The sequence below is a fragment of the Pelmatolapia mariae genome, linkage group LG5, assembly GCF_036321145.2.
Source record: "Pelmatolapia mariae isolate MD_Pm_ZW linkage group LG5, Pm_UMD_F_2, whole genome shotgun sequence".
Classification (NCBI taxonomy): Eukaryota; Metazoa; Chordata; class Actinopteri; order Cichliformes; family Cichlidae; genus Pelmatolapia; species Pelmatolapia mariae.
The window spans coordinates 24,977,271-25,004,110 of NC_086231.1; the positions used below are offsets into that span (position 1 = coordinate 24,977,271).

The 26,840-nt window shown below is 41.8% G+C and overlaps 1 protein-coding gene across 1 annotated transcript in view; it reads left to right on the forward strand.

Annotated features, from left to right (window-relative positions):
• The first annotated feature begins 169 nt into the window (after positions 1 to 169).
• Positions 170 to 26,840, forward strand: part of acap3b (ArfGAP with coiled-coil, ankyrin repeat and PH domains 3b) — a 60,424-nt gene continuing 33,753 nt past the window's right edge. The window contains exon 1 of the mRNA XM_063474425.1: positions 170 to 507. Coding sequence (XP_063330495.1) covers positions 461 to 507 — 47 coding nt within the window. The 5' untranslated portion in view covers positions 170 to 460. The remainder of the gene's footprint in view (positions 508 to 26,840) is intronic.

Genomic DNA, 26,840 nt, shown 5'->3' on the forward strand with positions numbered 1-26,840 from the left:
AGCAAAGTGCTCTGTTAGGATAAAATGGTACTATGAGGTATTTAATATCTATCTATCTATCTATCTATCTATCTATCTATCTATCTATCTATCTATCTATCTATCTATCTATCTATCTATCTATCTATCTATCTATCTATCTATCTATCTCCCATGATTCCTTGTGCTCCTCCTGGGTTGTTACGGAAGCTTGTGTCTGCTCGGCGCTCTTCTCTCCTTCTCTGGTGCTCACGGTGCAGCTACGCCTCCCGCCTGTCTGGGCAGCAGCGGCAGTAGTGTAGTAGTAATCTGCGTGCCGCGCACTCGGCTCGCATTTAGTGTCACCGTGCCACCAGAAGAGGGGCGACAGACTGCTGCGCGTCAAGGGGATACCAGTCATCATCCACACGGTTCAAGCTACATCCCGTTGGGGGCAATGACATTGGCAGCCTGACGTGGGAATTAACGAGAAAACGCAAAAATGACTGTGGACTTTGAAGAATGTATAAAAGATTCGCCCCGATTCAGGTAGGAGCTCCTCTCGGGCACATAGTAGCTTTGCGCAAAAAATGGCACACCTTCTTTTAGGCTACGGGATTTCTTTTTTCTGAAGGGGGGATAGCACGCTTCGCCCATGCGTAATGTAACAGTGGTATCAACAGGGTAAAATGAAAGGACGTTGAAAGAGCCGGATGGCGATTCTCTATCCATATTTTCTTTCTTGCATTTTTATTCATTGATTGTAATTTTCATATGGCATCTTTGTGATACATCAGCTGGATGTGTAATGGTGTGATTTTTTTTTTTTTTAACGTGGGCTGTGAATCAGCCCAGTGCAAATGAGGAGAGGAGGGACACCCACTGCCACGCACAATGAGGATCCATATTGCCGAAATGTAAAATTACAAGTGGTTTTCTAGTGATCACATCATTCCCTTAACCTTCTTACAAGGGGCACACATACATTTTGAGGGTATAAGGGGATCACTGAAGTACAGTTTGGGTGCAGTCTTTTCTTTAGTCATACAGAAGGGCATGCAGTCCTCTAATGTGTGTCAGTTTGCACAGTGGAGAGGAGAGACCCTTGCAGCAGCTGCAGCAGCACCAACAATAGTGGCCCTGGCTTGCAAAGAAGCAGCAGGGAGTGGAGTACACGCTCTCTGCAAGAAGGGAGTTTGTATCCTGGGCACAAAGCCAGCTGTGCCTATCCGCTGGAGGTTTGTAGCCTCACTAGGTCCACGTGCCAATCTGGCTGCACTCCTGTACAGGCCAGTGGGGAAGAATAAAAGAAAGCAAGCAACATGTAGGCCAGGAATCCCCTGTTAAATATGCCAGTTAGAGGCGTTGCAGATATGTGGGCATGCCTTCTACTTAGTGTTTTCAACTTAAAGGACCAAATTATGAATTATTTAGTTTGTAGAGAAATAAAAAATGCAATGAATCGGTTATTAAGTCATCCCCTCTGTATCTCCATGTCAGCATTGGTTGCTTGTTTAGTTGCAGTTCTCTATGTTTGTCATTTTGTTGCTTCCCTCTTGCTCTTCCCCTGTGTCTCCCTCTCACAGTCAGCTCATCCGGTTTCTTCACTGTTGTATATGTCCTCAGAATAATAGTTAGTAAATCAAATGAGAAGGCAGGCAGGGAAATGTAAGAAAGAGGGCGAGGGGAGACGGACATCCAGTTGGCTCCATAAATCTCACGCTGATTTATGGATAATAGATGGCTGAGAGAGAATGCCAGGAAGAGAAAGAGAAGCAGAACAGACTCAGAAACTTCCCCTTCTCTCTCCCGGTTCACTGGACGAGTTCCAGACCTGCTGTTTCCTTAGATCATAGGACACACGTCATGTGTATGACTGTAATTGTGATAAAGAAGATGGGGATCATTATTTTGTCAGTGCTGTTTGGACCATAGGATGCCTTCACTTTCATGTCCCTGTTCTCATTATCCATTCATCAGGATAATTTCAGCTGTACTCAGCACGGTTAGTTAAGTCACATGTGGAGCTCAGTTTTATATAACAATGATGCAACATATAGATACTAAAAGAACTACTGGATAAGGGCAGCAGTGCCCAAAGGGCAAATTCATGTGACAAAACTAACAGTGAAAGTGAGGGTGACCCGAGTGACAGTGAGAGGGAGAGATGCTCATCTTGACGACATCACGGTTGAGACAGTGTTGCTGTAAGAAGTTTTGAATGAAAACAATGTATGTGTGCTGGTGTTTCACTGAGTGTGTCATAACTTAATCCTAAAGACTGATTTATTTGAAAAATAAAGTGACAGGTCAGAGTTGCATGACTAAGCCATCCAATTAAAGATCATCACTGCAGAAATTTCCATTATATTGAAGCGTGTTGTGATCCAGCTGTCTTTCTCCCCCTCCTTGTTGTGTCATTCTGTAGAAACAGAGCAATCCTGTCTATCTTCCCACACACAGGCCTATAACAGCTCACACACACCCTCTCGCTGCAGGTCTTAACTTGTGCCAGCGCTGTCTCTGTGTAAGCATCACTGAGTGAGCATGAAAGAATTTGGAAAGGTATTCGTGCCGGTGTATCTATAACACACATATTTTTGTTCAGCCTCTCTCTGTATACTGAACTCATCACCAGTGCCCTGCCTCCTATTCACCTGCTCTGTTCATTCATTCTTCAACAAAGCATGTGTGGCGTGTAAATCTGCCTATAGTTGGTGGCAATGATTGATTTAAATCAGATTTCCTGGAGCCACGGCCCTGTTCCATGTTTGTTTGCCGTCGTTTCAGTATTTCTAATCCCAGCACCACTACTGATTCTTTTATTGGTTGATTGGGGAGAAAAAAGTAGGCCTGCAAAGTTTTTTAGTGTCACTGCAACAGATTTATTATCTGTGAGTCAGAGAACACAGCGCAGAAAAAGAATAGAAAAAGATCTAAATGTGACTCGGGTGTTCAAAAGCTCCACTGGCAAGTGTTTGTTGTCACTGTATCGCAGGTTAGAACATTCAGAAAAACATGCCGGTGTTAAAAAAGAAAAAAGCTGATAAGCTTAGAGGTGAACAATTCCAGGTGAGTGGACAGTTTAGAACCTGCTACAGCTGAGAAGCATCATCTTGTGCTTGCGGTTTCATTTGATTCAGATGTTCAGTTGCTAAAACCAAGTGACATAAACATAAATGTTTCGAAACAACCAAAATGACCGTAAATCGGCGCGTGTTTTACATGTTCAGTCGCAAAAAGGATTCATAACTCGATCTTTTTACAACATACATTTTGTCCTTTATTTTACTGTTCTGACAGTGTTGTTGTGATATAAGTGTTAATATTCAAATGGGTGGGTGTTAGCTGTTGCCTAGCAACAGCTGCTGTAAGCCAGACAACTGAGATCTGGGAGAAATGAGGATGGAAAATTTAAGAATGGACGAGGCGAGTGGGCGCCGTGAAAGACGTCATCTTCATTTTGATTTTCAGTCACAGAGAATTTTTGCTATCAAAGAAGTGTGTGAAAGTAAAAAAACACAACAAATATTAGTGGTGTACTTGAGTTTATTACAGTGGAATTGTTGTTGGATGCCTAAATCCAGTGTCAGAGCGCACTTAGGAATAATATTAAGCTTACGGGAAGTCTGTCTGTGTCATTTGTAAACTGTAAATCAAAATGAGAATACTGAATATGGACTAGTGTTTGTTGACTCCAGCAATGGACGTTTTAGGCCATCGTGTACTGAGAAGCGACTGCACCCGTCTGCTTCCCTCGGTTTGACTTCTATCCCACGCACAGCGTATACTCAGCATCAAGCTGTCCAGACAGGTTGAGAGAGGGAGTCAATGGCATTTGAAAAGTGGACGCAGCAGATCGAGATGTTCTTTTTGCAAATGTGTCGCACAGACCGAAACTTTATATTTTATTACACAAAACACAAAATATTTTTAGGACAGGGAAAAACCGAAACCTCGTCAAAGCTGCTCAGTCTATAATGTTTAGAACAAAACTAGGGTCCATGTATAATAATTTTCCCATAAGACTGGAGGGATTGTGCTACACTCCACACCTGCGTATCTGTGCAGACTGTTGCCAAACCTGCGTGCCAGTTTACCTCACATTTAAATACTCTCTTCAGCTTTCAGGTAGCTGCATGTCATATCCCAGTGTAACAGCTGTTACACACATTCTTAACCATATTTCAACAGCAGCGTTGCATGTTCAGAACTTAATTTTGGTGATGGCTTCTCGTGGTCTTGCACGTCGTTCTTTGGCTAGCCATCGGTTTGTGGCGTGTTCTTTCAAAGTCTTGAGTTTACATGTTACAGTCACTGACATCCTGGTATTTTGGATCCACAAGAGTCGACATTGAGATGAGAGGGTTGAGTTTCATCAGTTAACACTTGCACTCTTTGTGACTTGGTGAACAAAGTGCATGCACATACTCTATGGATCTGTTATTTAAATTAACTGCACACTGAGTCATATTATTTTTCTGATAGTTGCAATAAAAAATGATCTAAAAGGCACCAAAATCACAAAATCAGACACAAATACCCTAGTTTTTTATGAACATGTGAAAGCTTTAAACAGTGTTATTTCTGCTCTATAGTTGGTTAAGTTGATATCATCTACAGTTTTTGAGTGTTTCAGAGTTAACATGGGTAGTAAAAAAGTGTGTTTTTGAGACAACATGAAAACCCCATAGTCTGAGAAAAAGGGTGTGAATGTTTGCTTTAAGCTCCATGGCCATTACGTTATTATATGTCTGGCTGTTTAGAGCTGGAGGACTCTTATTCAGAAATGAATGTTATTGTAAATCTGTATAGAGAGAGCCCACATGATAATAAATTGCAAAATCGTGGAAGTTCAAAAATATCTCAGGTTTATATAACCTGATGGTGAAGTGGATTTGATAAAAGATTTGATGTGTCTGTATAAAAAGAGGCTTTTAGCTGCTCTTATGTGTGATTTCCTACAATTTTTTAAAAGCATGTCTCCATTTATTGGCAGATTAAAGTGCTTTTTGATGCTCTAGTTGTCTGTCTGGTGCCCTGGTTTCTTTAACTGTCTGGTTTTTTATTCCCTACCTGCATCACCATTACCTCTAATCCTCTCTCTCTCTCTCTTGTTTTTTTCTGACACATCTTGACTTTGCTGTCTATTTGAGATGCTGGGTGCTTGAAATGTGTAAATATGCGTCATGCTGTCTTTGCTAGTCAGAGGCGGGAAAATAGCTCTGCTGTTGCCAAGAGTGACCAGTAGGCATTGGCAGGTGTAGACAATACCCTTCTCATCTCGGTATCATGCGTGATGGCAGGAGAGATTCATATCTGTCCCCATCAATGGGAAAATACTCAGTAGTTGTTTGAAGAGTGTGCCAGCGGGCAGGTGTGCCAGCAGAAAAACCACAGTTGCATTATTTGCAGAGGTGAACATCACATGGTGACTAACAGCCCAGATGATTTCAGACTGGATGAGAAAATGCATTAAAGTGCTGAATAAGATTACATGTCGACAAAGTAGGTTCTCACTGATAAACTGCACATGTGCAGATGTGATGTTGTCTGGAAAATGTCCCAGGCTTGTACCTGTTTTTAGTTCTAAGCCCAAAATGACCCTGTCTAACTGCTTGTAAGCTATTTTGGAGAAAAACATCTTTGAGAGTCACCGTGACCGTTTGAACCATCAGAAATAAAGCCTCTTTACAACTTTCAGTTTTTGGCAAAATGTTTAAAAAGGCTCCAGACTGCTTGCATTAAGTAGCTGATGTCTAGACATTCGTTCCCAAACACTTTCTCTAATGCATCCGTGTACATGGGAGATGAGCAGAGGAAGAAAGGAAACGGCCTGGCTGGCCTGAATCACTATTCTATTATACACATACTCTCCATTCATATTAAAATCTAAATAAATGCTGTTTTTCAAGATAAATTCAACAAAGTTGCTCGGCTTATTAATTCTGTCGTTTTTCTTTTCCAGCAGTGTTTGCAACCAAATCTGTTGCATTTGAGCTATAATAACAGGGATTTTCCCTCCAAGATGGTAGTTTTTCTTTTACAAGGTATAGGAAGGTCATGCAGTTTACTAATGCTGGACTTGGTCCTACGTGTTGGGAATTTATCCATTTTAAATATCCCCTGTCACTAATCTGTGAGCATACGTTAAAGCTAAAGCACTTTTTAAACTGTACAATGGAGTCAAATGCAAAAAATATTAAAAACTGCTAAATCTGCTTCAGTTTATGTTATCTTTGCCACTGTGATAAAGGTATGAAGGAATATCAGGACAGCAATAAATACTATTCCTTCTTCTTGTGATACTTTATTAATACACTGCGTCCAAAAATCAGCATTTGTATAGAACATGTATCTACTCTAGAGTTAGGCAGCCACCAGAGGATGAGCACACTGCAGTCATTAACGGATGGTCAGCAACAATATTCAGGTAAGCTGTAGTGTTTAAGTGATGTTCAGTTGGTACTAAGGGGTACAAAGTTTGACAAAATATCTATTACACCACCTGATCCTTTGATACGATAAAAGCCACAATGAATCCATATTATTCAAGCCCAGTTCTGACCTGAGCATCTGAACGTTACAGCGGAAATTGAGACTCATCACATCAGGCAACGTTTTTTAATCTTCTGATGTCAAATTGGTGAGCCAGTGTCAGCTGTATCCACTGTTTCCTGTTCTAAACTAACAGGAGTGGCACCCAGTGTGGTCTTCTGCTGCTGTCGGCTTCAAAGTTAAACATGTTGTGCATTCAGAGATGTTCTTCTGCATCTGGTTATTCGAGTTATTCCTGCCTTCCTATCAGCTGGAAGCATTCCTTCGACTCTCTTCTGACCTCTGACCCCAGCGAGGCCTTTTCACCTAGAGAACTGCCGCTCACTGGATAGTTTTTGTTTTTGGACCATTCTCTGTAAACCCTAGAGATGAGTGGGAAAATCCCAGTAGCTCAGCACTGTCTGAAATGTGATTGGTGGAGTAGACTTTTGTGTTGACTGGCAGTTGGACAGATGTCACTAACATAGCGATGTTATGCAGTGTTGTTTAGAACAATAAATGTGAGTATTTTGATTTGAATACAGTTTTGAATATTTGATTAGCCCTGAAAGTGTAATAGGTATATGTGTTGTTGCGCACGTACTGCGTGATATAGCAGCTTTGCTAATACTTTCTTTGCTCTGAAAGGTTCGACCACAGCAGGTTGAGGATGAAGCAGACGGTGCCATGATGATAAACTCCTAATGATGTTAGTGATTAGATCAGGAAACCCTCACCGGAAAGAAATCACTTAGCTATATATTGACCTATTAAACTATTTTAACCTGCAAGTGTTAACAGAAAAAACATGCAGACTGGCCAGGGCCATAAAAACGTCTCATAACCCCTGTGAGTTTACATAAATATTTTAGTTCCCCCTGGGTGTGTAAAGGTAGCGTCGGCAGTGAACTGCAGAAAGCTGGCCGGTTTTGTCAGAAGCTTCACAAACTGTTGTTACAACTTAGGAGGAGTGCAGTTGTTGTGTGTTTTTGTGGCAGCGTGGTCTCAGTGTATTGTCTAACCCTCTGACAGAGTGATATGAAGTGCTCTTTTTATTGCATAGAAAGACATCAGGTGAACAAAGAGGGCAGCCCCGCCTCAGTTGTTTTGCATGTGCGCCTTGAATAGGTGCCCTTACGTGACTCCAGATTTTAAAAAAAAAGCGCACTGCTCTCATAAATTAAAGAAATATGACATTGCATATGATGCGAAAAAGACGATGCCCCCGTTTGCCACCTGCAGATGTTTGCTGTGTTCAGAAATGTCGTAGCCAGTAATACTGTTCCCGTTTTTGTTTTAGGAAAAGAGTTGTTGACATCCATCGACTTAGAAGCAGCGTTTCTGCTCATGCAGCATTTTGTTTGTTTGCTTGGAAACGTACTGTGCACAGATCGCAGCTGCTGCTCTGCTCACAAATCTGGTATTCCCGCTCTGTTTTGCTCTTACACGAGACTCGATGTTTGCAAACGTGCAGGATCCGATTCTTTATTTCAGAGGAGCATAGAAGGATGGAAATCAGTAGCGATAATGATAGGCCCTTGAATGGCTTCTGTGCTGTGTGGTTTTCATTCTTCTTATCGGATTTGCATTTGTGTCACACATGTGTGTCTGCCTCCCGGCCAGCATGTTGGCAAATCACATCATCTCATATTCCTCTTTCTGCCACCGTGCCAAGCACACAGAAGTTGGGCATGTTCATGAGAACATAGGCCCGTCACGTGGACACATCCAGTGAATCCACGGAGTACATGTGCTGCTGGGGGACTGTGGTAGGACTTGACTTAAGCGGTCAAAGAAGTGCAGGAGACTGATGCTGTCCAGTGTAGCAAGTGATTTATTCACCATTGTGTGACCCAAACAATATTTACAAAGAAACAAATAAGAAACTTAACTCCAAATGAACTCTGTTCAAATAAACATAACTGAACTTAAGTCAACAGAAATTAAGGTCAAACTGCACACAGCTACACTGACCTGAACCTTTCTTTCCATACACCTGAGTTCTTCTGCTTAAATAGTCCACTTAACCAAACAATTTCTCCACTGGACTATTCCATTCAGTAGGTAGGTAAGATGAACATAATTATATTCAAACATCTACTACTACTCTTTACTAACAAAATAAACTCTATGGTGTAATCAGTACAGACTACAACAATAAATCTATTTCTTCATAAACACTCTAAAATCAACTTTATTAAATTACAAGAGTTCTTCCCCTTCCGCACTTGGTCTCATCCTGTGACCTCAGACAAACCCAGAAGGTATAAAGCAGGAAGTAAAACTACATTTCCTCCTTTTGTTGCTAGAAGACAGGTAGGTAAGGTAAGTTCTAAGCAATACAAATTAACAGTTGAAATAAAGAACATGTTAACTTAACAAACTTGTAAGAATTGACGTAAACCAAGATGTTATATTATATAATCTGCAAAAGTGCAAAACATAAACAAACCCGGGATAGTAGATGTCTGCCTATTGCAGATTACATGTGAAATATGGTTAAATCAAACAAGAATGTTAACTAAGAATAAAGACAAGTGGTGTTCTCACCCACTTTGTCACACTTCCCCCCCCTTAAGACCGTTACTCCTCTGAGTCACGGGACAGGAAATCAGCAATGACATTCTTATGTCCGGGTCTATACTGGACCTGGAAACGAAAAGGCTGGAGAGATAAATACCATCTTGTTATCCTGGCATTAGTGTCTTTCATATTATGAATCCATTGCAAAGCACGATGATCAGTCTCAAGAACAAACTCTTTCCCAACGAGATAATATCGTAAGGTGTCTAGAGCCCATTTAATCGCCCATGCTTCCTTTTCAATGGTCGAATACCTCATTTCTCTTGGAAAAAGTTTTCGACTGATGTACTGAACAGGCAACTGCTGACCTTCCTCTCCTTGAAGTAAAACAGCTCCCAGACCCACCTCAGAGGCATCTGTTTGTACTGTAAAGGGAAGGTTAAAATCTGGACACTGCAAAACAGGTTTCTGACACAAACAGTCTTTCAAATCATGAAATGCATTCTCAGCATCTTTCGTCCACCTGACCTTTGTAGGACTAGATTTTCTTGTCATGTCAGTCAATAAAGCTGCTCTTGATGAGAAATTTGGAATTAGTCGACGGTACCAACCCACTAATCCCAAAAATGATCTCAGCCTTTTCTTTGTGTTTGGCAAGAGTGCTGCAGCAACTGCATCCACTTTTCCAACCTGAGGGCGAATGCCTCCACCCCCTATTACATAACCCAGGTACTGCACCTCGGGCTTAGCGATGTGACATTTCATGGCGTTTATGACAAGTCCAGCATTTGTGATACGTTGAAACACATCAGCAAGATGTTTCAGATGATCTTCCCACGTACAACTGAAAACAACAATGTCATCAATGTATGCAGCTGCATATTGTTCTGCACCCCTCAACACTCGATCCACCAACCTTTGGAATGTAGCTGGCGCTCCATGGAAACCAAAGGGCATCACTGTGAATCTAAACAGTCCACTTGGCACTCTGAATGTTGTTAAGTCCTTCGATGAGTCTGTTAAGGGAACCTGCCAATAACCTTTACAGAGGTCAAGGGTAGTCAGAAATTTAGCATTTCCCAAACGATCAATTAGTTCATCAACCCTCGGCATTGGATAAGGATCAAAAGCAGACACAGAATTTAACTTAGAAAAGTTTACACAAAATCTAAGCTTAGGATCATCTTTCTTTGGTACAAGCACAACAGGGCTACACCACTCACTGTGCGAAGGCTCAATGATTCCTGTAGCCAGCATCTCCTCCAGCTCACCTTTCAGCTCAGGCAATAGCTTAGCTGGGATACGGCAAGTGGTATCTCTAATTGGCTGTTGGTCTGGAGAATGCAAAGTGATTTTGTGTTCAATGAGGTGTGTACGACCTGGCTTTAGACTGAAGAGTTCCTTGGTCATAAGTGATTGCACCGCCTGACGTCTTTCCAAAGGCAAATGATTTAAGTCTGGAAACACAGATTTGACAGCTGAAGAAGGGAAGTACTGCTCCTGAGGCTCTTCCTCGTCCACAACTGTACATGCCCACATGGATGTTGAGTCCTGTGGCTGGTCAGTCCACTCTTTCAAAAGATTGACATGGAACACTTGATGAGTCTTTCGACGATCTGGCAAATGAAGCTCATATGAGACTGGGCCTGTCTTCTTTGTGATTTCATATGGCCCCTGCCACTTTGCAAGAAGACTGCTCTCAGAAGTTGGCAACAGTAGAAGAACTTTCTGTCCCTCACGGAAGGCTCTTCTTCTTGAAACTTTATCATATCTTTGTTTCTGCTGCTGTTGTGCATGGGCCAGATTGTTATTAGCAAGTTCTTGTAAATGTTCCAGCTTGTCTCTCATTTTGAGCACATATGAGAGTTCACTAAACCTCTGCTCTGACATCGAACCCTCCCAAGCTTCTTTCAGAACATCCATTGGACCTCTGACAGGATGCCCATAAAGTAGCTGGAATGGTGAAAACCCAGTAGAACTTTGTGGAACCTCTCGGTAGGCAAATAACAAAAATGGGAGCCATTGGTCCCAATCTGACCCTGTTTCATTCACAAACTTCCTGAGCATTGATTTTAAGGTCTTGTTAAATCGCTCTACAAGGCCATCGGTCTGTGGGTGATAGGGGCTGGTCTTGATACCCTGGATCCCTAACAAACTGTATACTTCTTTGAGCATCTTGGAAGTGAAATTGGTACCCTGATCTGTGATAATTTCTTTTGGGATACCTAGTCTGGAAAACAACTGAATCAGGCAGTTAACAATCTGACGAGCCTTTATTTTCTTCAGGGGGAAGGCTTCAGGATATTTTGTGGCATAGTCACAAACTACAAGTATGTACTTATGACCTGCTTTACTCCGTTCTAGTGGGCCAACAATGTCCATGGCAATGCGTGAAAAGGGTATATCAATGATGGGCATACTGATAAGCGGAGCTCTATCTGCTTTCCTGCCTGGAGCTGTTAACTGGCACTGTGGGCAAGCTTTACAGTATTGTACCGTATCACTGAACTGTTGGGGCCAGTAAAATCTGGGAATCATTCTAGAAAATGTTTTAGATTGTCCCAAATGTCCTGCCCAGGGAATGGAATGACTCATTTTCAAAATGGTAGATCTCAAACTCTGGGGGATCACCAACTGGTCACCAATCCTGCTACGGCGATACAACAAATCTCCCTTAACCACAAACACTTCCTGCCTTCCCTCAACTTTAGTTGACTCAGGAACACATTTAGAGAACAATGGTGTAAGTGTTAGATCCTCTTTCTGAAGCCTAGCAACCTCACTAGCACTGGGGAGAGACTCAGTCTTTAAAGGATCTAAAATGTGTTCAGCTACTCTTGTTCCCTTCACCTTTTCATGTCTTCTCTGTCTCTTGCTCTTTTTTGGTTTAGAACGAGTGCTAGACTCGTCCAATGGTGCAACCTCATTTGCGAAAGGCAATTCATCCCAACCTGAAGCATTAACCTGTTGCTCCTTAGCTTTTGACCTTGTGACCGCTAACAAACTTTCAACGGCTTCAGCCTGACAGGAATGCTTGGTTATTAGCTCTGTGAGTATTGGGAGATCACGGCCCAACACCACTTGATAAGGCAGAGTATGCAGCACTCCCACTGAAAGAGTGTAACACTGGCCTTCTACTTCAATTGCAACTTCAGCAACTGGGTACGATACCTTATCACCATGAATACAGCACACATCCACTGTTGCTCCTGAAAAGATCACATCCCTAGGAAGACTGTCTTGTCTAACCAGAGTGCGATTACTTCCTGAATCTAACAGAGCTACACAGGGTTTGTCTTCAACAAATACCCCAATTGATGGCTCATGTTGCTGACATTCAAATTCATTTTTGTGATTCTCACTGACTTGAGTTTGTCTAGTAGAACACATGTAATTTTTACTAACAGACATCTTTGTACACTGAGCTTTAAGATGACCTATTTGATCACACAAATGACATACTTTATTAGTTTTATTTTTTGTCTCAGATCTGGCAGGATCTGAGTTATACCAGTTCTGTCTTGTGTGCTTAACTTTCCAGTCAGTGCCACCACCTAACTTGTTTAATGGCAAGTTGGAATTTGACTTAGCTTGAAGGAAGTCTTTTGATGGTCGACGAGCTGCTAAGAAAGCTTCAGCCAATTCTGCTGCTTCCTTAGAAGTCTTTGGGTTACGTTCCTTAACCCACGTCCGAAGATCAGGATTCAGAACCTTGAGAAACTGTTCCATGATGATGGCGTCTCCGATTTGATCCTTTGTCTTTGTTTCAGGATTCATCCACTTGAAGTACAACTCCTTTAGACGGACCTGCAGCTCCCTTGGTGTTTCCTCTGCTCCAAAGGTACTAGAACGAAACCTCATTCGATAGGTGTCAACACTTATTTAATACTTCTGCAAGACAGCACACTTTACTTTTGCATAGTCCATAGTGTCATCAATATCCATGGCTACATAAGCGGAACGTGCTTTACCAGTTAGCAGTGGTGCTAGGTGAAGAGCCCACTCATCTTGCGGCCACTGGCAAGCATGAGCAATTCTTTCAAAGGTGATTAAATAATGTTCAATGTCCTCACCTTCATTGTAAGGTTGCATTTTTGGCCCCTTCCGGCCTGATTGTCTCACCAGTGTTGAAAGCTGTGCTTCACTGGGTTGATGTACTGGCTCCAAGCCAAGCCTATTTGATTCTTCTGTGCTGGGAGATGGTTCTGGAGTAGGTGCTCTCGAAGAAGCCGATGTAGATGCTTGTACTTCAAGTAATTGAGGCTCTTGATTGCCATGCTGCACCTGCTGTTGAAGCTGGGCAAACTGATGCCGGATTTGTCTCCATCTATCCTCCTGGCGCTTGTGCTCTTGCTCCAGTTTAGCATCTCGTTCAGCCTGATGTTGCATCAGAGTTTGCAAAAGTTTGGACAATTCAGCCACATTCTCTTGTCCAGCAATATGGCCACTTATTGCCCCTTGTTGGTCACTGCCATCTTGTAAATCATCTGCTTCACATTCTGGGACAAGCCCTCTCTTTGCTCGGGTAGACATCTTCTCCACTCCTTAATTGGCCTGGAAAACCACTGCTGCTGCCACCAAATGTGGTAGGACTTGACTTAAGCGGTCAAAGAAGTGCAGGAGACTGATGCTGTCCAGTGTAGCAAGTGATTTATTCACCATTGTGTGACCCAAACAATATTTACAAAGAAACAAATAAGAAACTTAACTCCAAATGAACTCTGTTCAAATAAACATAACTGAACTTAAGTCAACAGAAATTAAGGTCAAACTGCACACAGCTACACTGACCTGAACCTTTCTTTCCATACACCTGAGTTCTTCTGCTTAAATAGTCCACTTAACCAAACAATTTCTCCACTGGACTATTCCATTCAGTAGGTAGGTAAGATGAACATAATTATATTCAAACATCTACTACTACTCTTTACTAACAAAATAAACTCTATGGTGTAATCAGTACAGACTACAACAATAAATCTATTTCTTCATAAACACTCTAAAATCAACTTTATTAAATTACAAGAGTTCTTCCCCTTCCGCACTTGGTCTCATCCTGTGACCTCAGACAAACCCAGAAGGTATAAAGCAGGAAGTAAAACTACATTTCCTCCTTTTGTTGCTAGAAGACAGGTAGGTAAGGTAAGTTCTAAGCAATACAAATTAACAGTTGAAATAAAGAACATGTTAACTTAACAAACTTGTAAGAATTGACGTAAACCAAGATGTTATATTATATAATCTGCAAAAGTGCAAAACATAAACAAACCCGGGATAGTAGATGTCTGCCTATTGCAGATTACATGTGAAATATGGTTAAATCAAACAAGAATGTTAACTAAGAATAAAGACAAGTGGTGTTCTCACCCACTTTGTCACAGGGACCTATATGAAATAGGATTATCAGTAAACACACTCTGATTAAATCAACTGGATAGCCTACAGACCCCGTTAAAGCTCACACACTATCAGCCTCATACCCTGAGAAGCTTTAATACAATTTTCCTTTCTGTAGTGTGAGGGATGAAGAATTACACAAGTGCTGTTGACAAACTGCAGTTTAAAGGACTTGCAAGCCTTGGGTCAGAGTACTTCTATGTCCCACTGAAAACTGTTTTTATAAAACCAATTCACAATGCAGTGGCTTTCATTTTAAGAGGCGTCTCCATGGTTGCCGAGATCATAATGGATGTTGTACAGGAGGATGCTTTAACCGCAGTTCAGTCCTGAATATTCGCAATTCGAATCAAGCAGGTGCAAGGCAGCTAATTTTAGCTCAACGTACTCAATTTTAAACTTGGTCAGTTATGTATTTTATCCCATAATATAACGTTATCGATTTTCGATTGAGGCGATTTAACAAGTTTGCTCGGCTAACGTAGCATGGTGGTGTCACAAACAAGGATGCAGTGTACTCAAGAGCAGACTCAATTGCTCGAACTATGTACAATTTATTGAAAAGAAAAGGAACTTAAACAAGACCGGGTCTAACAGAAATTATTCGCAGGAACTGAGGGAGACCCGGGGGCGGCGAAACAGACGTTGAACACAAGGAGAACACGGGCGGGAACTTTTGAAAACACCGGCTATTAGGCGGGGAAGGGGTTGCCATGGGAGCGTCCCAGGGATGGTTGAGAGTGTGGGGAAGCTGGTCCAGGTTCCAAGGTGTCCAGGGGAGTTGAAGTACGGGCTGGAGGGCAGGCTGAGGAGAAGGTGAGTGTGTAGTCCTAGGGTTCTAGGCAGACTGGAGAACGGGATGGAAACAGAGCCAGTGCTGCTGATGAGCACGACAGGTGATGAATCTGGAGAACACAGGAGACGGAGACACATTAACCCACGATCCAGGCACACAGAGTCCAAGCACAGAGGAGGCCAAGTTTACCACGGGTAGTAGCAGGACGAACTGGCGAGGAGTGGCAGGCAGCGCTGGCTTAAAAACCCTCTAGATGGAGGCCCGGAAATTGGAAGCAGGTGATGAGCTGGCCAACTCCACCCCAGGGGATGGACAACAGGAACCTGGACCACACCCGACCAGACACTCCCACGGCATATGACAGGTGGTGCATGAGATGAACCCTCTTGTTTGTAGTATTCCCAGAGTATTTTAATTTATTTAATAAAATATCGATATTTTGTGATACAATATTGCCACATGAAATATCGTGATACTATACTTTATTACTGTATTTAACATACAGTACAACTCTGCACACAAATATCAGGAGAAAGAAAAGGTCACATTAAGATCTCTTCGTGGTCCAGCTTACTTCTCCTGACATCTTTCATTTTCTAAATGCCCTCCTGTCTCTCCTCTCAAACACAAATTTGACTGAGTTACAAACTGAACTCTAATCCTGATAAAACGCAGAGAAACACAGGCACTAACTATTGTAACCCCCACATTGATTAAGCTGTTTCTTAATTCCAGCTCAGTGGACGTGACAGTCAAACAGGCTTTTTCTATAACCCAGAATCCCGAAGTGTAATTATTAATTCTTTGTCTTTGGAAAATAATGCCAATCAAAGTCATAGTTTCATAATGACTGTGACTTGCAGTTTATTTTGGTCCAGAGAGTAATTACCCAGATCAGAGCCTGGGCAGCTGTGATTGAGCAAGTCGTGATTCATGGGAGAGCTTTAGCAGATTCTCATTTAATCTGGATGACTATAAAGCGCCACTTTAAGGTTTCAATTTTGCATTTATAGAGCGACTAAGTCTAATAGGCGGTTGATTTAAAGATGTGGCGATCAACAGCGTCAGCACGGACAACATGAATCATCTGAAAACATCCTTTCGACAAAGTCTGATTTGTGGCAGATGTGTTGGTCTCATCGGAGTCGAGGGTCACTCCTGTCGTGAGTAAGAAGAGTGAAAAATATGGCACAAATCAGACCTTCTCACAGCTTTCATGCTGTGTCATGGTTTATTGTGAGTAACCTCTCTGTGTAATCATTCAGTCCCACTAAGATCAGCATTTGGTCTGGGAGTTTGTGCAAATGCTGCCAAGGCCTCTTGAAACTCAAATCAAAACTATTAAGTAAATTGCCGTCGTCTTGTTTCTGGGTTTCTTTCTTCATGTTGGTATTACAAGTCGTTTTCCCAGCAAGAAGCATTTGTCTATCCTCCGGCATCCCCCGCAGTTTAAACACATATTTTGCCTCACTTGAGGTGTATTTTTTAGACTCTTCCAGATTCAAAACACAGCTTGCTAGTTTTATGTGTTATGGTAGTTACTTTGGGGGGGGGGGGGGGGGAGTTGTTAACCAAACACGCAGACTGACTTTTGGTTTAACTGGAAGCCATGTTTGAAGACAGTTCACAATGCAGGAAGTCATTAAATCACATAAGGGGGAAACCAGCTTCACCGCTTATGTGTAGTTTCTGGAATGCATTTGTGTTTTCCAGACTTTTTGTACAGAAAGCTGCACATGAAACCTTGGGGCACTGTATATGTTTGGACAGACGCATGTAGCTGTACAAACACGCACATTAAAGACAGAATCTGGCACCACAATGTGACACGACAAGGTGATTTTCTGCAGGGTTAAAGGGTCAGTGGTTTCTCACACTTCAAATCAACATTTTGTCTCCAAGCTACTTGAAACATAATAAAATTGGTCTTAAAATTGTGTTTTTTGTACAGAAAGAAATAAAACTTTTGACTTCGTGGTGGCTTTCTGTGTGCCAGGAGGTTTTATACACAGTTTTGCATTTTTTTAATACACTGTAGTTGAAATAGCATACATGTTTTTTTTTTCCTCAACTTGGAAACATTTTTTAAGCCAGGATAAACCACTTAAGAACTTCCATAGAATTTAAAGGCTAGTCTTCACTGTTTACATCCTGTTGAGGGGACTCGCATCGAAACCTAAGAACCTGTTCCACAATACTGTCGACGCAGTCGGTCTTCCGATGTTTATCTGTCTGTAATTCTGGATCGTAGCTAGCCAAAGAAATCGCCGCCTCTGACGTCGGCAAGACAGATGCTTGTGTTAAAAAGAGAAATTTAAGCTACAAGTGCGTGTTTGTCATCTACACACAATGTGGGAATTATCTGGTGTCGCGGGGCTCCGTGCCTTCGATAAACAGCCCAACTGGTTCAACCAAGTGGCAGCCAAAAGACAGGAAGGGAGAGAAAAGAGTTGGGAAATCTTTGTGTGCACACCCATCAGTCGTCTTGTTGTGGTTGCACTCCCCTTCTTCACCTTTATCCATCTTTTTCCTCACTGTACTCTCTCCTCCAGCCTCCTATATTGGCAATGTGCAGAGTGGATATGAATCAGTGACAGCGCAGCAGCAGCAACACTGACTGAGTTTCAGTATGCTGCCTAAGTCTGTTTTTGCACTGGTTCTAGTTAAAAGACGGGAATGTAGCATGACTGGAAGGATGATCGATGACTAAACATACAGGGGCAATGACTGATGGCCGGATGTTTGTAGTAGAGGGGGAATATAGAGGAAGAAAGATGGTCCAAAGGGATGGAGTGCACCCAGAGGAAGAAAGACAAAAAAAAAATGGAGACAGATTAATGGCAGCACATACAGACACATAACCGTGTATAAAAACCCACTGTGGTAAAATTTCCCAGAAAAGTATCTTAAAGACACAGAGGACAGCTTCCTTAGGCTGACAAATGAAACAGTCTCACAATCATCCTGTTCAAACTAGAATAGAAGGTGTTTGTGTTTGCATGTCTCGCTCTTACATCTGGGGTCCACTTGAGCAGCTGGTTCAGATTTTGGCCCAACTTTCTCTGCCTTGGTTTTAATTGTGCACACTTGGCTTTATGAACAGTAGTTTTCTTTTGTGTCTTGTACTTTGATAGGCTGTTTGTTCTTCCTGTTTACTCTCATGTCTTACTCAGCCCTCACGCTCTTCCTCTACCCACAATCCTGCTGTCCCTCACACCAAATGTGTCAAAATTTTAGACCACCGATACAAATTTCCGGTGCCTTTAGTAAATGGCACAATTCACATAGTTAAGATTTTTTTTGGATTTGTTTATTTTTCCAATCTCAGCTACAGTCTGTTGCGACATGCATATCTGACCGTTTCCATCAGGTTGTTGATGCTGGCTTGCCGTGTGTTTGGCGCCCCACCAGCCCCAATCCTCGCTGAATCCGTACACCCCTGCAGTGCTGAAACCACAAGTGTGATAGACAAGCCAGTCTTGAGGGGCATGAAAAGAAACCGGAACACCTTTTGCCCTTTCTTGGACACTGATGGATTCCCTAGTCATGTTTCCCATCTTTACATTCTTCAGCCTGCATCCGTGCCTGAAATCCCTGAGGAATTCCTTGCAACCAAATGAAAATATTCCCATCTGCCATGTCAGCAGTCCCACAGTTTCTTGGATTCATAAATCCCACCCTTACAAAGTCACATAAGCATGCACTCTTTCACGAAAAGAGTGGTTCTTTCCATTTGTTCAGTGGTTTGCCCACTGCGTACAAGTGGCAAGAAAAAAAATCACAACAGCTGAACCACATTCATCAAATTATAATGGCAATTGATCTTAAAGCAGGAAGGAAGGAAGGAAGACCGTGTCATATATTGCTTTGGTATGAGGGTGTAGGGATATGGTGGGTATCATGGTGCGTATGTGTGTGTGTGCATATGTCACATAGACAGATGTAGCTAGCTGAACAGGGTGGTTCTGTCAGAGAGATCTGGCCTGGAGAGCAGGAAGATTAAGGTTCAGCTCTATATGAAACAAGCGTAACCAGAGGATTCATGGTGACTGCAACTTGCAGTCTACTTTGTACTAGAGTGTAGAAAACCAGATTAGAGTTAAAGCTTCACTTTGACTGCAGCCAAGCACAGTTTTCTCCCACAGTTTCTGAAACCACATCACATAAAAACTAGCTTTGTTAATTTAAAGTGTTCGATAATTACTGCTGACAGTTTTTGAGGTCTAACTCGGGCCAGTCATATAATTAAATTTCATAAATGTTATGTCACCCTACTGCAGTCAAAATGCTCGCATCACAACAAGTCAGCTACATAGGAGCAGATAAGCGATGATCTTAGCTGTTCATTGTAAAATGTTAAGCTCTGAACTGGAAGCATCAGCTGTGTCAGAAGTCCATGTGTATTTACTACATCATTACCAACATGTTAACATTTGATTTGTAAAATATAATTCATAAATCTTTCTAGCACTGAGCTTTATAGGTTAAACCACAACACTTCACTTGCATACTCACGCTGTCTGTCCCAGATTTGTTTCTCTTGCTGTCTCAATGAGCGAGGCTCTTGCGTAAGACCACCCCGAGCGTTAATGTAAACCTGTCTCTTCATTCTGTCTCACCCAGTGGACTTTCCCTCCACTTCATATCCTGCTGCACTTCAGCAATCAACGATTTAATAATGCAGTCGTGTGAGGTGTTGTAATCTTGTTTTCTCGACCGCCGTCGTAGACTTGGATAAGAACAATGCTTTGGTAGTCCGGTATTAGCAACAACAACAACAACAAAAATCTGGCCTTGTGATTTTGCTGTTGCTTCATTTGGAGATAATGGCTATAATTTGGAGTGAAAGAAAAACGCTGGCCATTTGGAATTACAGTGACAGAATTTGTTCAACAGTGTTCATTAGATGCATAAATGTTTACCCCAAACTAAATTTGTCTGGACTGTGAGCTCACTTTGTCTACGGTGCGCCTTCAGCGGATTCCATTCCCATCTTTACATCGCACATACACACACGCGATTGTTTGTGTGCATGTCAGAGAGTTATTTAACTGCTTGTTGACTGGTCATTAGGAATTTGGAGAATATGACTGATTCAAGTTTCCGAGTGGGTAACCGTGTGCTTTCTCACATGTTAGCGCATGATAACGGATCCTCTGCCGCTTGTTTTAGGTGAGGGTGCAGGAGGCAAGACACAAGACGACCATCCAGTGGTAAATTTTCTACACATACCCTGTGCCAGCTCTATTGTAATATGGGCTTATTTGGACATTGCGTGTGAAGGTTTGGACAGGTTAACCTGATCTATGTCTTAAGATTTACAGTCTCACATGCAGCTCCTTGCAGCGCACGTGTGAAACCAACTCATGACTTTGTCAAGACTGAGGTCATCAGTGTTTGCTGACAGGCTCCAGTGATGTAAGAAATAATAATCTCTGTAGGTAAACAAAACTCTGACAAGTCGTTTCACAGTCAATTCACCTTGAAAGCTGACGGTCGATCAGATATAGCCAAACATTAATAAATGCTGATGTGCTTGGAATAGCAGCGGCTACTCAAACTGCAGCAGACGAATGAGAACTCTGTTATTCTGTTACTTTTGCCATAAATAAACGTCTAATCTGTGCATGTTCTGTGAGCCCAATCGCACTTTATAATTACAGTATGCTGAAAGACATCCCAGCACAAATTGGTTTAAAAGCATAATATTTCCTGGACTGGTAGCCAATGTGTCACAGAGTTCATGTAGGGGAAGTCTGACTCCTGAGCGTGACCCCCTTCCATTTAACTGAACTGCTTTTGTTTTGTTTTTTTAGCACTATTGGCTCAGACCAAGAAGGTCCTGAGTTTGAATCCACCATCTGTTCAAGGCCTTTCAGTTTGCATGTTTGCTTTTTCTCTGTTGGTTCTCGAGCTTTCTCCCACAGTCTAAAGACATGCAGTGCGGTTCCGTTAATTGGTGATTCTAAATTGCCCTTAAGCAAATTAAGGGATGGTTGTTTGTCTCTCTGTGTTAGCCCTGCAGCTGACTGGCGACCTGTCCAGAGTGAACCGCGCCTTTCACCCTATGCCAACTGGGATAGGCTCCAGCCCTGGATAAGAACTGGATAAGCAGAAGAAAATGGATGATTTTGTTTTTTAGGAATAATTAAAAATGCAAGCAGGTGGAGTAGACTAACAATACGAAGATAACAGCATAACTTTAAAATGTTTTGTCTTCCAAAATATCTTTATGCATGACACTAGGATACAGTAACCTACCACAGGAGTCCTGTATATCCAGTCAGAGTGCATCAATGTGCTGTAGCCAAAGCAAGGAAACTAAAACCAGACCTGGCGGTATTTTTTGGAAAAGATCGACTTGAGTGAGATGAACATTGTCAGATGATCATTGCCGACCTTCTTGGGGTGTTTGGCAGTGACAGACCATTCTTAAATGGATAAAAGTGTAAATCTTTGGTTGTTTCCTCTTTGGCACATCTGACTTTTGTGTCAGCAGCAGCCTTATTCCGCTGATGTTCGGTCAGAGCTGCCAAAGATAACAGTGGGAAAACAGTCTCTTGTGCAGAGCTGAGTTATTTCCTCTTTTGCACAACTGTTTCAAAGAGGCATCTCCTCTCTCTCACACATGTTCTCAATAAAATGCACACACGTGCATGCAGAGCCATAAATAAACACCTTAGCTTAGAGCATAAATGTGTTTCTGTAAGTCAGTGTGGGAAGCAAGATGTGATCAGATATTCCCACAAGTTATCACACTGCTTTACCTGACAGTGCTTTTACCAAGCCTTACCTGGTGATCAGTGGGGAAAAACCTAAACATTGTGCTTGAAGGAATTCATGTACAAGTGAGCTTTTCTGGCAAAAGTGTGCTGGAGCTCGTTGATTCAGGCCCAAGACTGATACTGTATGTCTCACTGTATGTTGTGATGATGTCACTCTAAATTTCTTTGGAATTAGCCAATCGATACAGAGGGCATAAGTGCAAACAAAAATATCAGCTAAGACCAAAATATTTTGAATCCTGAGTTCAGTTTCAATTGCCACACTCAGATCTGATTACTGCCAGACCTCTTCAATCAAGAAATTGCTCAAGCAGAACCTGTCTGACAAAGTGACTTGGCTAAAAGATCTTAAAAAGCAATAGATCATGTCATGATCAAAATAAACTGAACAACTGATGAGCCTTTGACAGCCTGTAAAGTGTTATAAAGCCATTTCTAAGGCTTTGGGACTTCAGTGAACCACAGCGAGAGCCATTATCCACAAATTGAGAAAATATGGATCAGCATTGAACCTTCCCTGGAGTGACCGGTCTACCAAAATTACTCCAAGAGCACGTTGACGACTCACCCAGGAGGTCACAAAAGAACCCCAAACAAGAGCTAAAGTACTGCAGACCTCACTTGTCTCAGTTAAGGTCAGAGCTCATGATTGAACAATAAGAAAGAGATGGCATCCATGGGAGAGCTCCAAGGAGAAAACCACTGCTGACCAAAAACAGGACAAAGTTTCGTCTCACATTTGCCAAAAACCATCTTGATGATAAAGACTTTTGGAGAAAAATTCTGTGAACTGACGAGACAAAAGCTGAACTTTTTTGAAAGGGTTGAGTCCTGTTACATCTGGTGTAAAACTAACACAGTATTTCATAAAAAGAGCATCTACCAACAGTCAGACATGGTGGTGGTAGTGTGACGGTCTGGGGCTGTTGTGCTACTTCAGGACCTGGATGACTTGCCATAATTGATGGAACCATGAAAGCTGCTCTCTGCCAGAAAATCCTGTCTGACCATCCATTTGTCCCGTAATGCTAAAGCTCACTTGGCTTATGCAGCAAGACAATGATCGTTAAAAAGTGGCTTAAAAAACAAAGAAACAAAAAAACCAAAGGTTTTGGAGTGGCCAGGTCAAATTCTGGACTGGAATTCTATCCAATATCCTTCGGCATGACCTTAAGCAGGCCTTTTGTGCTATGCGTGGCTTATCCATACATACCTACAAGCATGTGTGTGTGCATTTCTGGGGTGGAACAAAAAGCAAGCCTTATCAATGCCAAACATTCATTAAGAATGGAATTATCTGTTGCCCTGTGGAACAAAAACAGACTCTTTGTGTTTAACAAAGCCCAAGGAGGGAATGCACACTTAGCTTACCTGTAAGCCTCTCTGTATCCGTCAGTTAATATCTGTATTGTTTCTTCTACTGTTGAATATAAATATTATACAACCCACTTGAGCACAGTTAGGGATGACTTTTTTCTTTTTTGAATAATAGTTTCTATATCCTGTGTATTTGATAACACAAACATCAAGCGTTTTTTACATTTGCATTAACTTGCATTTACAGGAGTGGAGGCTTTTTCCACCATCTTAATGTACTCCATCTGTTTTGATTTACAGTAAAGTTCTAAATGTCAATGTCCACTTTCATTCTGATTTAGTTTCTTTTTTTGGACTTCAGCTCCAGGCAAGTGGGGGATGTGATACATATCTTGGTTAGTCACTGGTTAGTCATCACAGCAGCATAATATCAGTTGATGCTGTAACTGTGCAGTGAAAATATGTTTTACAGTAGAAAAACTGTGCTTTCAGAATTCATTAGTGTGTTTAGGCAACAGAAAGCTATATTAGACAGGTAGGTTTAATGTTGTAGCTGAGCAGTAAGGCTAATGCAGGCGCCTGGTTTCAAGTCCTCCCCAGGCCATTTCATGGGTTTCATTCAAGTCACTCTCTATTAGCAATCATGACTACACCCTGTGCTACCCTGTCAAATAAAGGCCAAAAAAGTCCTAAAGAAATATTGTGACTGGTATATGTATACAAGACATTCAATGTATAGAGGCACATTTGAAAGAGAGACAGCTCTATACGAACACTGTTCCTCTGTAGGAATGGCAGTCCAACTGAACTGTGTGTGTTTTTTTGCAGTGACTAATGGAGAGCCATGTTATCCACTGAATACTGTTTTTTGTGTCTGTCTGAGAAAAGAGGCTTTCCGAGACGTCCTTACATTTATCACACTTTGCCTGCATTCATTCCCTCCTGGACAAATGCACAGATGTAAATATTTAGCTGTGGCCTTAACAAAAGACGCTCTGCAGGTCATTGCTGTCTGTTGCACATTCTTCTCTAAAGAGGATAGCCAATATCTGTCTGCTCCTGTATTATCTTCAAGTGTGACTCCATTTCTGCTGTCTGCTACTCCCTCTGTCATCCCTCACTGTGAACTGGCTCTGGGTGGGATGGATGCAAAGAGCACAGAAGCAAAAGAGCCCTGGGAACAAAGTGCTTTTAAACCACAGGGGTCTTCTTCCTCCTCTGCATTTCTCATGTAAGCTGCATCCGTGTGCGTGTCGCCCGCTGCTAACACCCCGCTGCGAGGTCAGCGAAGGTTAAAGAGTTTAGAGATTTGGATAAATGTGCAGTCCTGCTATTATACTGTCCTTTTAGGCTGCCTGCTGATTTCAGTCTGTGTTGGGAGAGCTCTGCTGTGTCTTTTTATGTTTTGACTTTTTTTTTTAGAGCAGTAGCATCATAGTTTTTCCGACTCAAATACCGCACTTCCTAGACTGTGCTGTATCTAAATTTCTTGGGAAGCAATCTTCCTCTGTCTCTCGTGTAGTCCTCTAACCCCATAATGTGAGAAGAATCTGTAGTTTAACATGTCCTGTCATGCAGGGGATTTACACATAAGATAAAAGACACATTAACAGAATGTAGGGCAGGTAGAGGACAAGGCTAAAAGTTCATGGAAATAAATGTTTATTTTGTTTTTCCAGTGACTGGATATGGAACAGAAAGACCAGTTTAAATTATTGGACAAATCCAAACGTGATAGAAAGTCTGTCATGTGATATTACTGGAAAGTGAAACTGTGAGTTCACATTCTTCTGGGTGTTAACAAAGCATGATCAGACTTTTTCTTCAGGCCTAAAAATGCCCCACTCCGCCCAGGGCACACCTCTCCTCCACTTGGACAAAGGACACATGGGTGTACGTGTGACCGGGAAGTGTGTTGCCTTTTGTCGGATTTAAATTTGGTTGGGTTGCGTGTGTGTGTGCTGTGTGCAAATGCATTTCCATATATGTATCATACCTAGATTGCACGTCATCAGCTTTGTGTTGTATTGTTTCTTCCTCTTCTTTTCTTCCTGTCTGCCAACAATACAGAAGTAACTGACCACCAAACCTAGACCACTTTTACTGATAAAGGCTCGGGCTCCCAGATAAAGATTAACCCTAGTCACGAATGATAAACTTTTTTAAGTGGAGGTTTTCGTTCATCTTTTTTTTCAGTCTAGGACTAGCCTTATTCTCTCTTTGGGAAACCTGCTGAAAGAGTTAGGGTGAAGGTGCAGAAGGTTTGGCACCACTTTTATGCACAGTATGGATGAATATTATGATCAGCAGGCTCAAGGGAGACTTTCTTTCCTGCATCTCTCTAAATATGAAATGTAGTTTCGTAGAGCAGATCACGGTGTGTACTCTTTCTAGCTTTCGGCTTTGAGATTTTCTGGAAACAGTGGAAACCATTAGTGTCACTTGATGATGATGATGTAATTCAGGCTGCATTTTTCAGCAGAATGGCTTCCTGTGGAACTCAGTTTTCTGTTTCTTACCCGCTCTCCTCTTCTGTTGGCAAGAAAGGCAACAAAAGAAACGAAAAAAGAAACAATTGCACTTTCCAAGCAAAATCTGTTCCAGCTGGCACGAGTCTTGGATACAAGACATTAGAGAAAAATTATTTTTGTCTGCTTCACACTCGGTAGAGGTTTTCCAGCACACTTCCTGCCGGCCTTTAGCTGGAATGTACTCTGGAATGAGATAATGACGTTTCCACATCCCAGACTGCTTCGGCAGAAACATTTAGAAATGCAGTGTGTTTATAGTGTGAGGTGTACAGAACGATGGTTTATGAATAATCATAACAAAGATACATTATATTTGGTTGAATGCTTTTTGGAGTATTTTTTTTTATTGATTTTAGCACAGAGGTGGTCTGACAGCTGGTGGGAAACAGGGAAACTTCTCTTCTCTCCTTGAGTGAATTTGTGGAAGTCTTTATGTTGCATTATACAGCTACTGCATGACTGCGAGAGGAATTGTTCTTCTCCATTAACAACTATTCCTGCCAATAATTCAAAGGGATAATCCAAAAGATGAGTGATATACTGGTGAGGCAGATGGTGAAAATCACACTAAATGAATAATAAAAGCCACAATGTTAATGTTTCCTGTTTCAAAGGAAAGTGTGAGATTTTTTGAAACACTACTTATGCCACAGGCTCTTAACCCTTTTTACCATGAGCCCGGGGGTCGGCCCACTTAAAAGTGCTCTTTGTATGACTGTAACTTTTATTACTGTTCGTAATGTTCTTTCTTAAATTATATTTAACTGCATTTAAATGTTGTTGCATAAAGAATGGCTGCAACTAGCGCTAGTGCTTTTAATTTGACACTGCTGATCATCCAGTGTTCACCTTGTATTGTAGCTGTAATGTCATGTTCTGTCTTAATAACCCTGCTCTTTGTTTATTCCAGTGTATTTATAATTTGTGATTTGCTCGTGTAATTTAGACGGCTGTGGCTGTGACACCATAGGTGCAGTGGGTTATTTTTTCGCACTT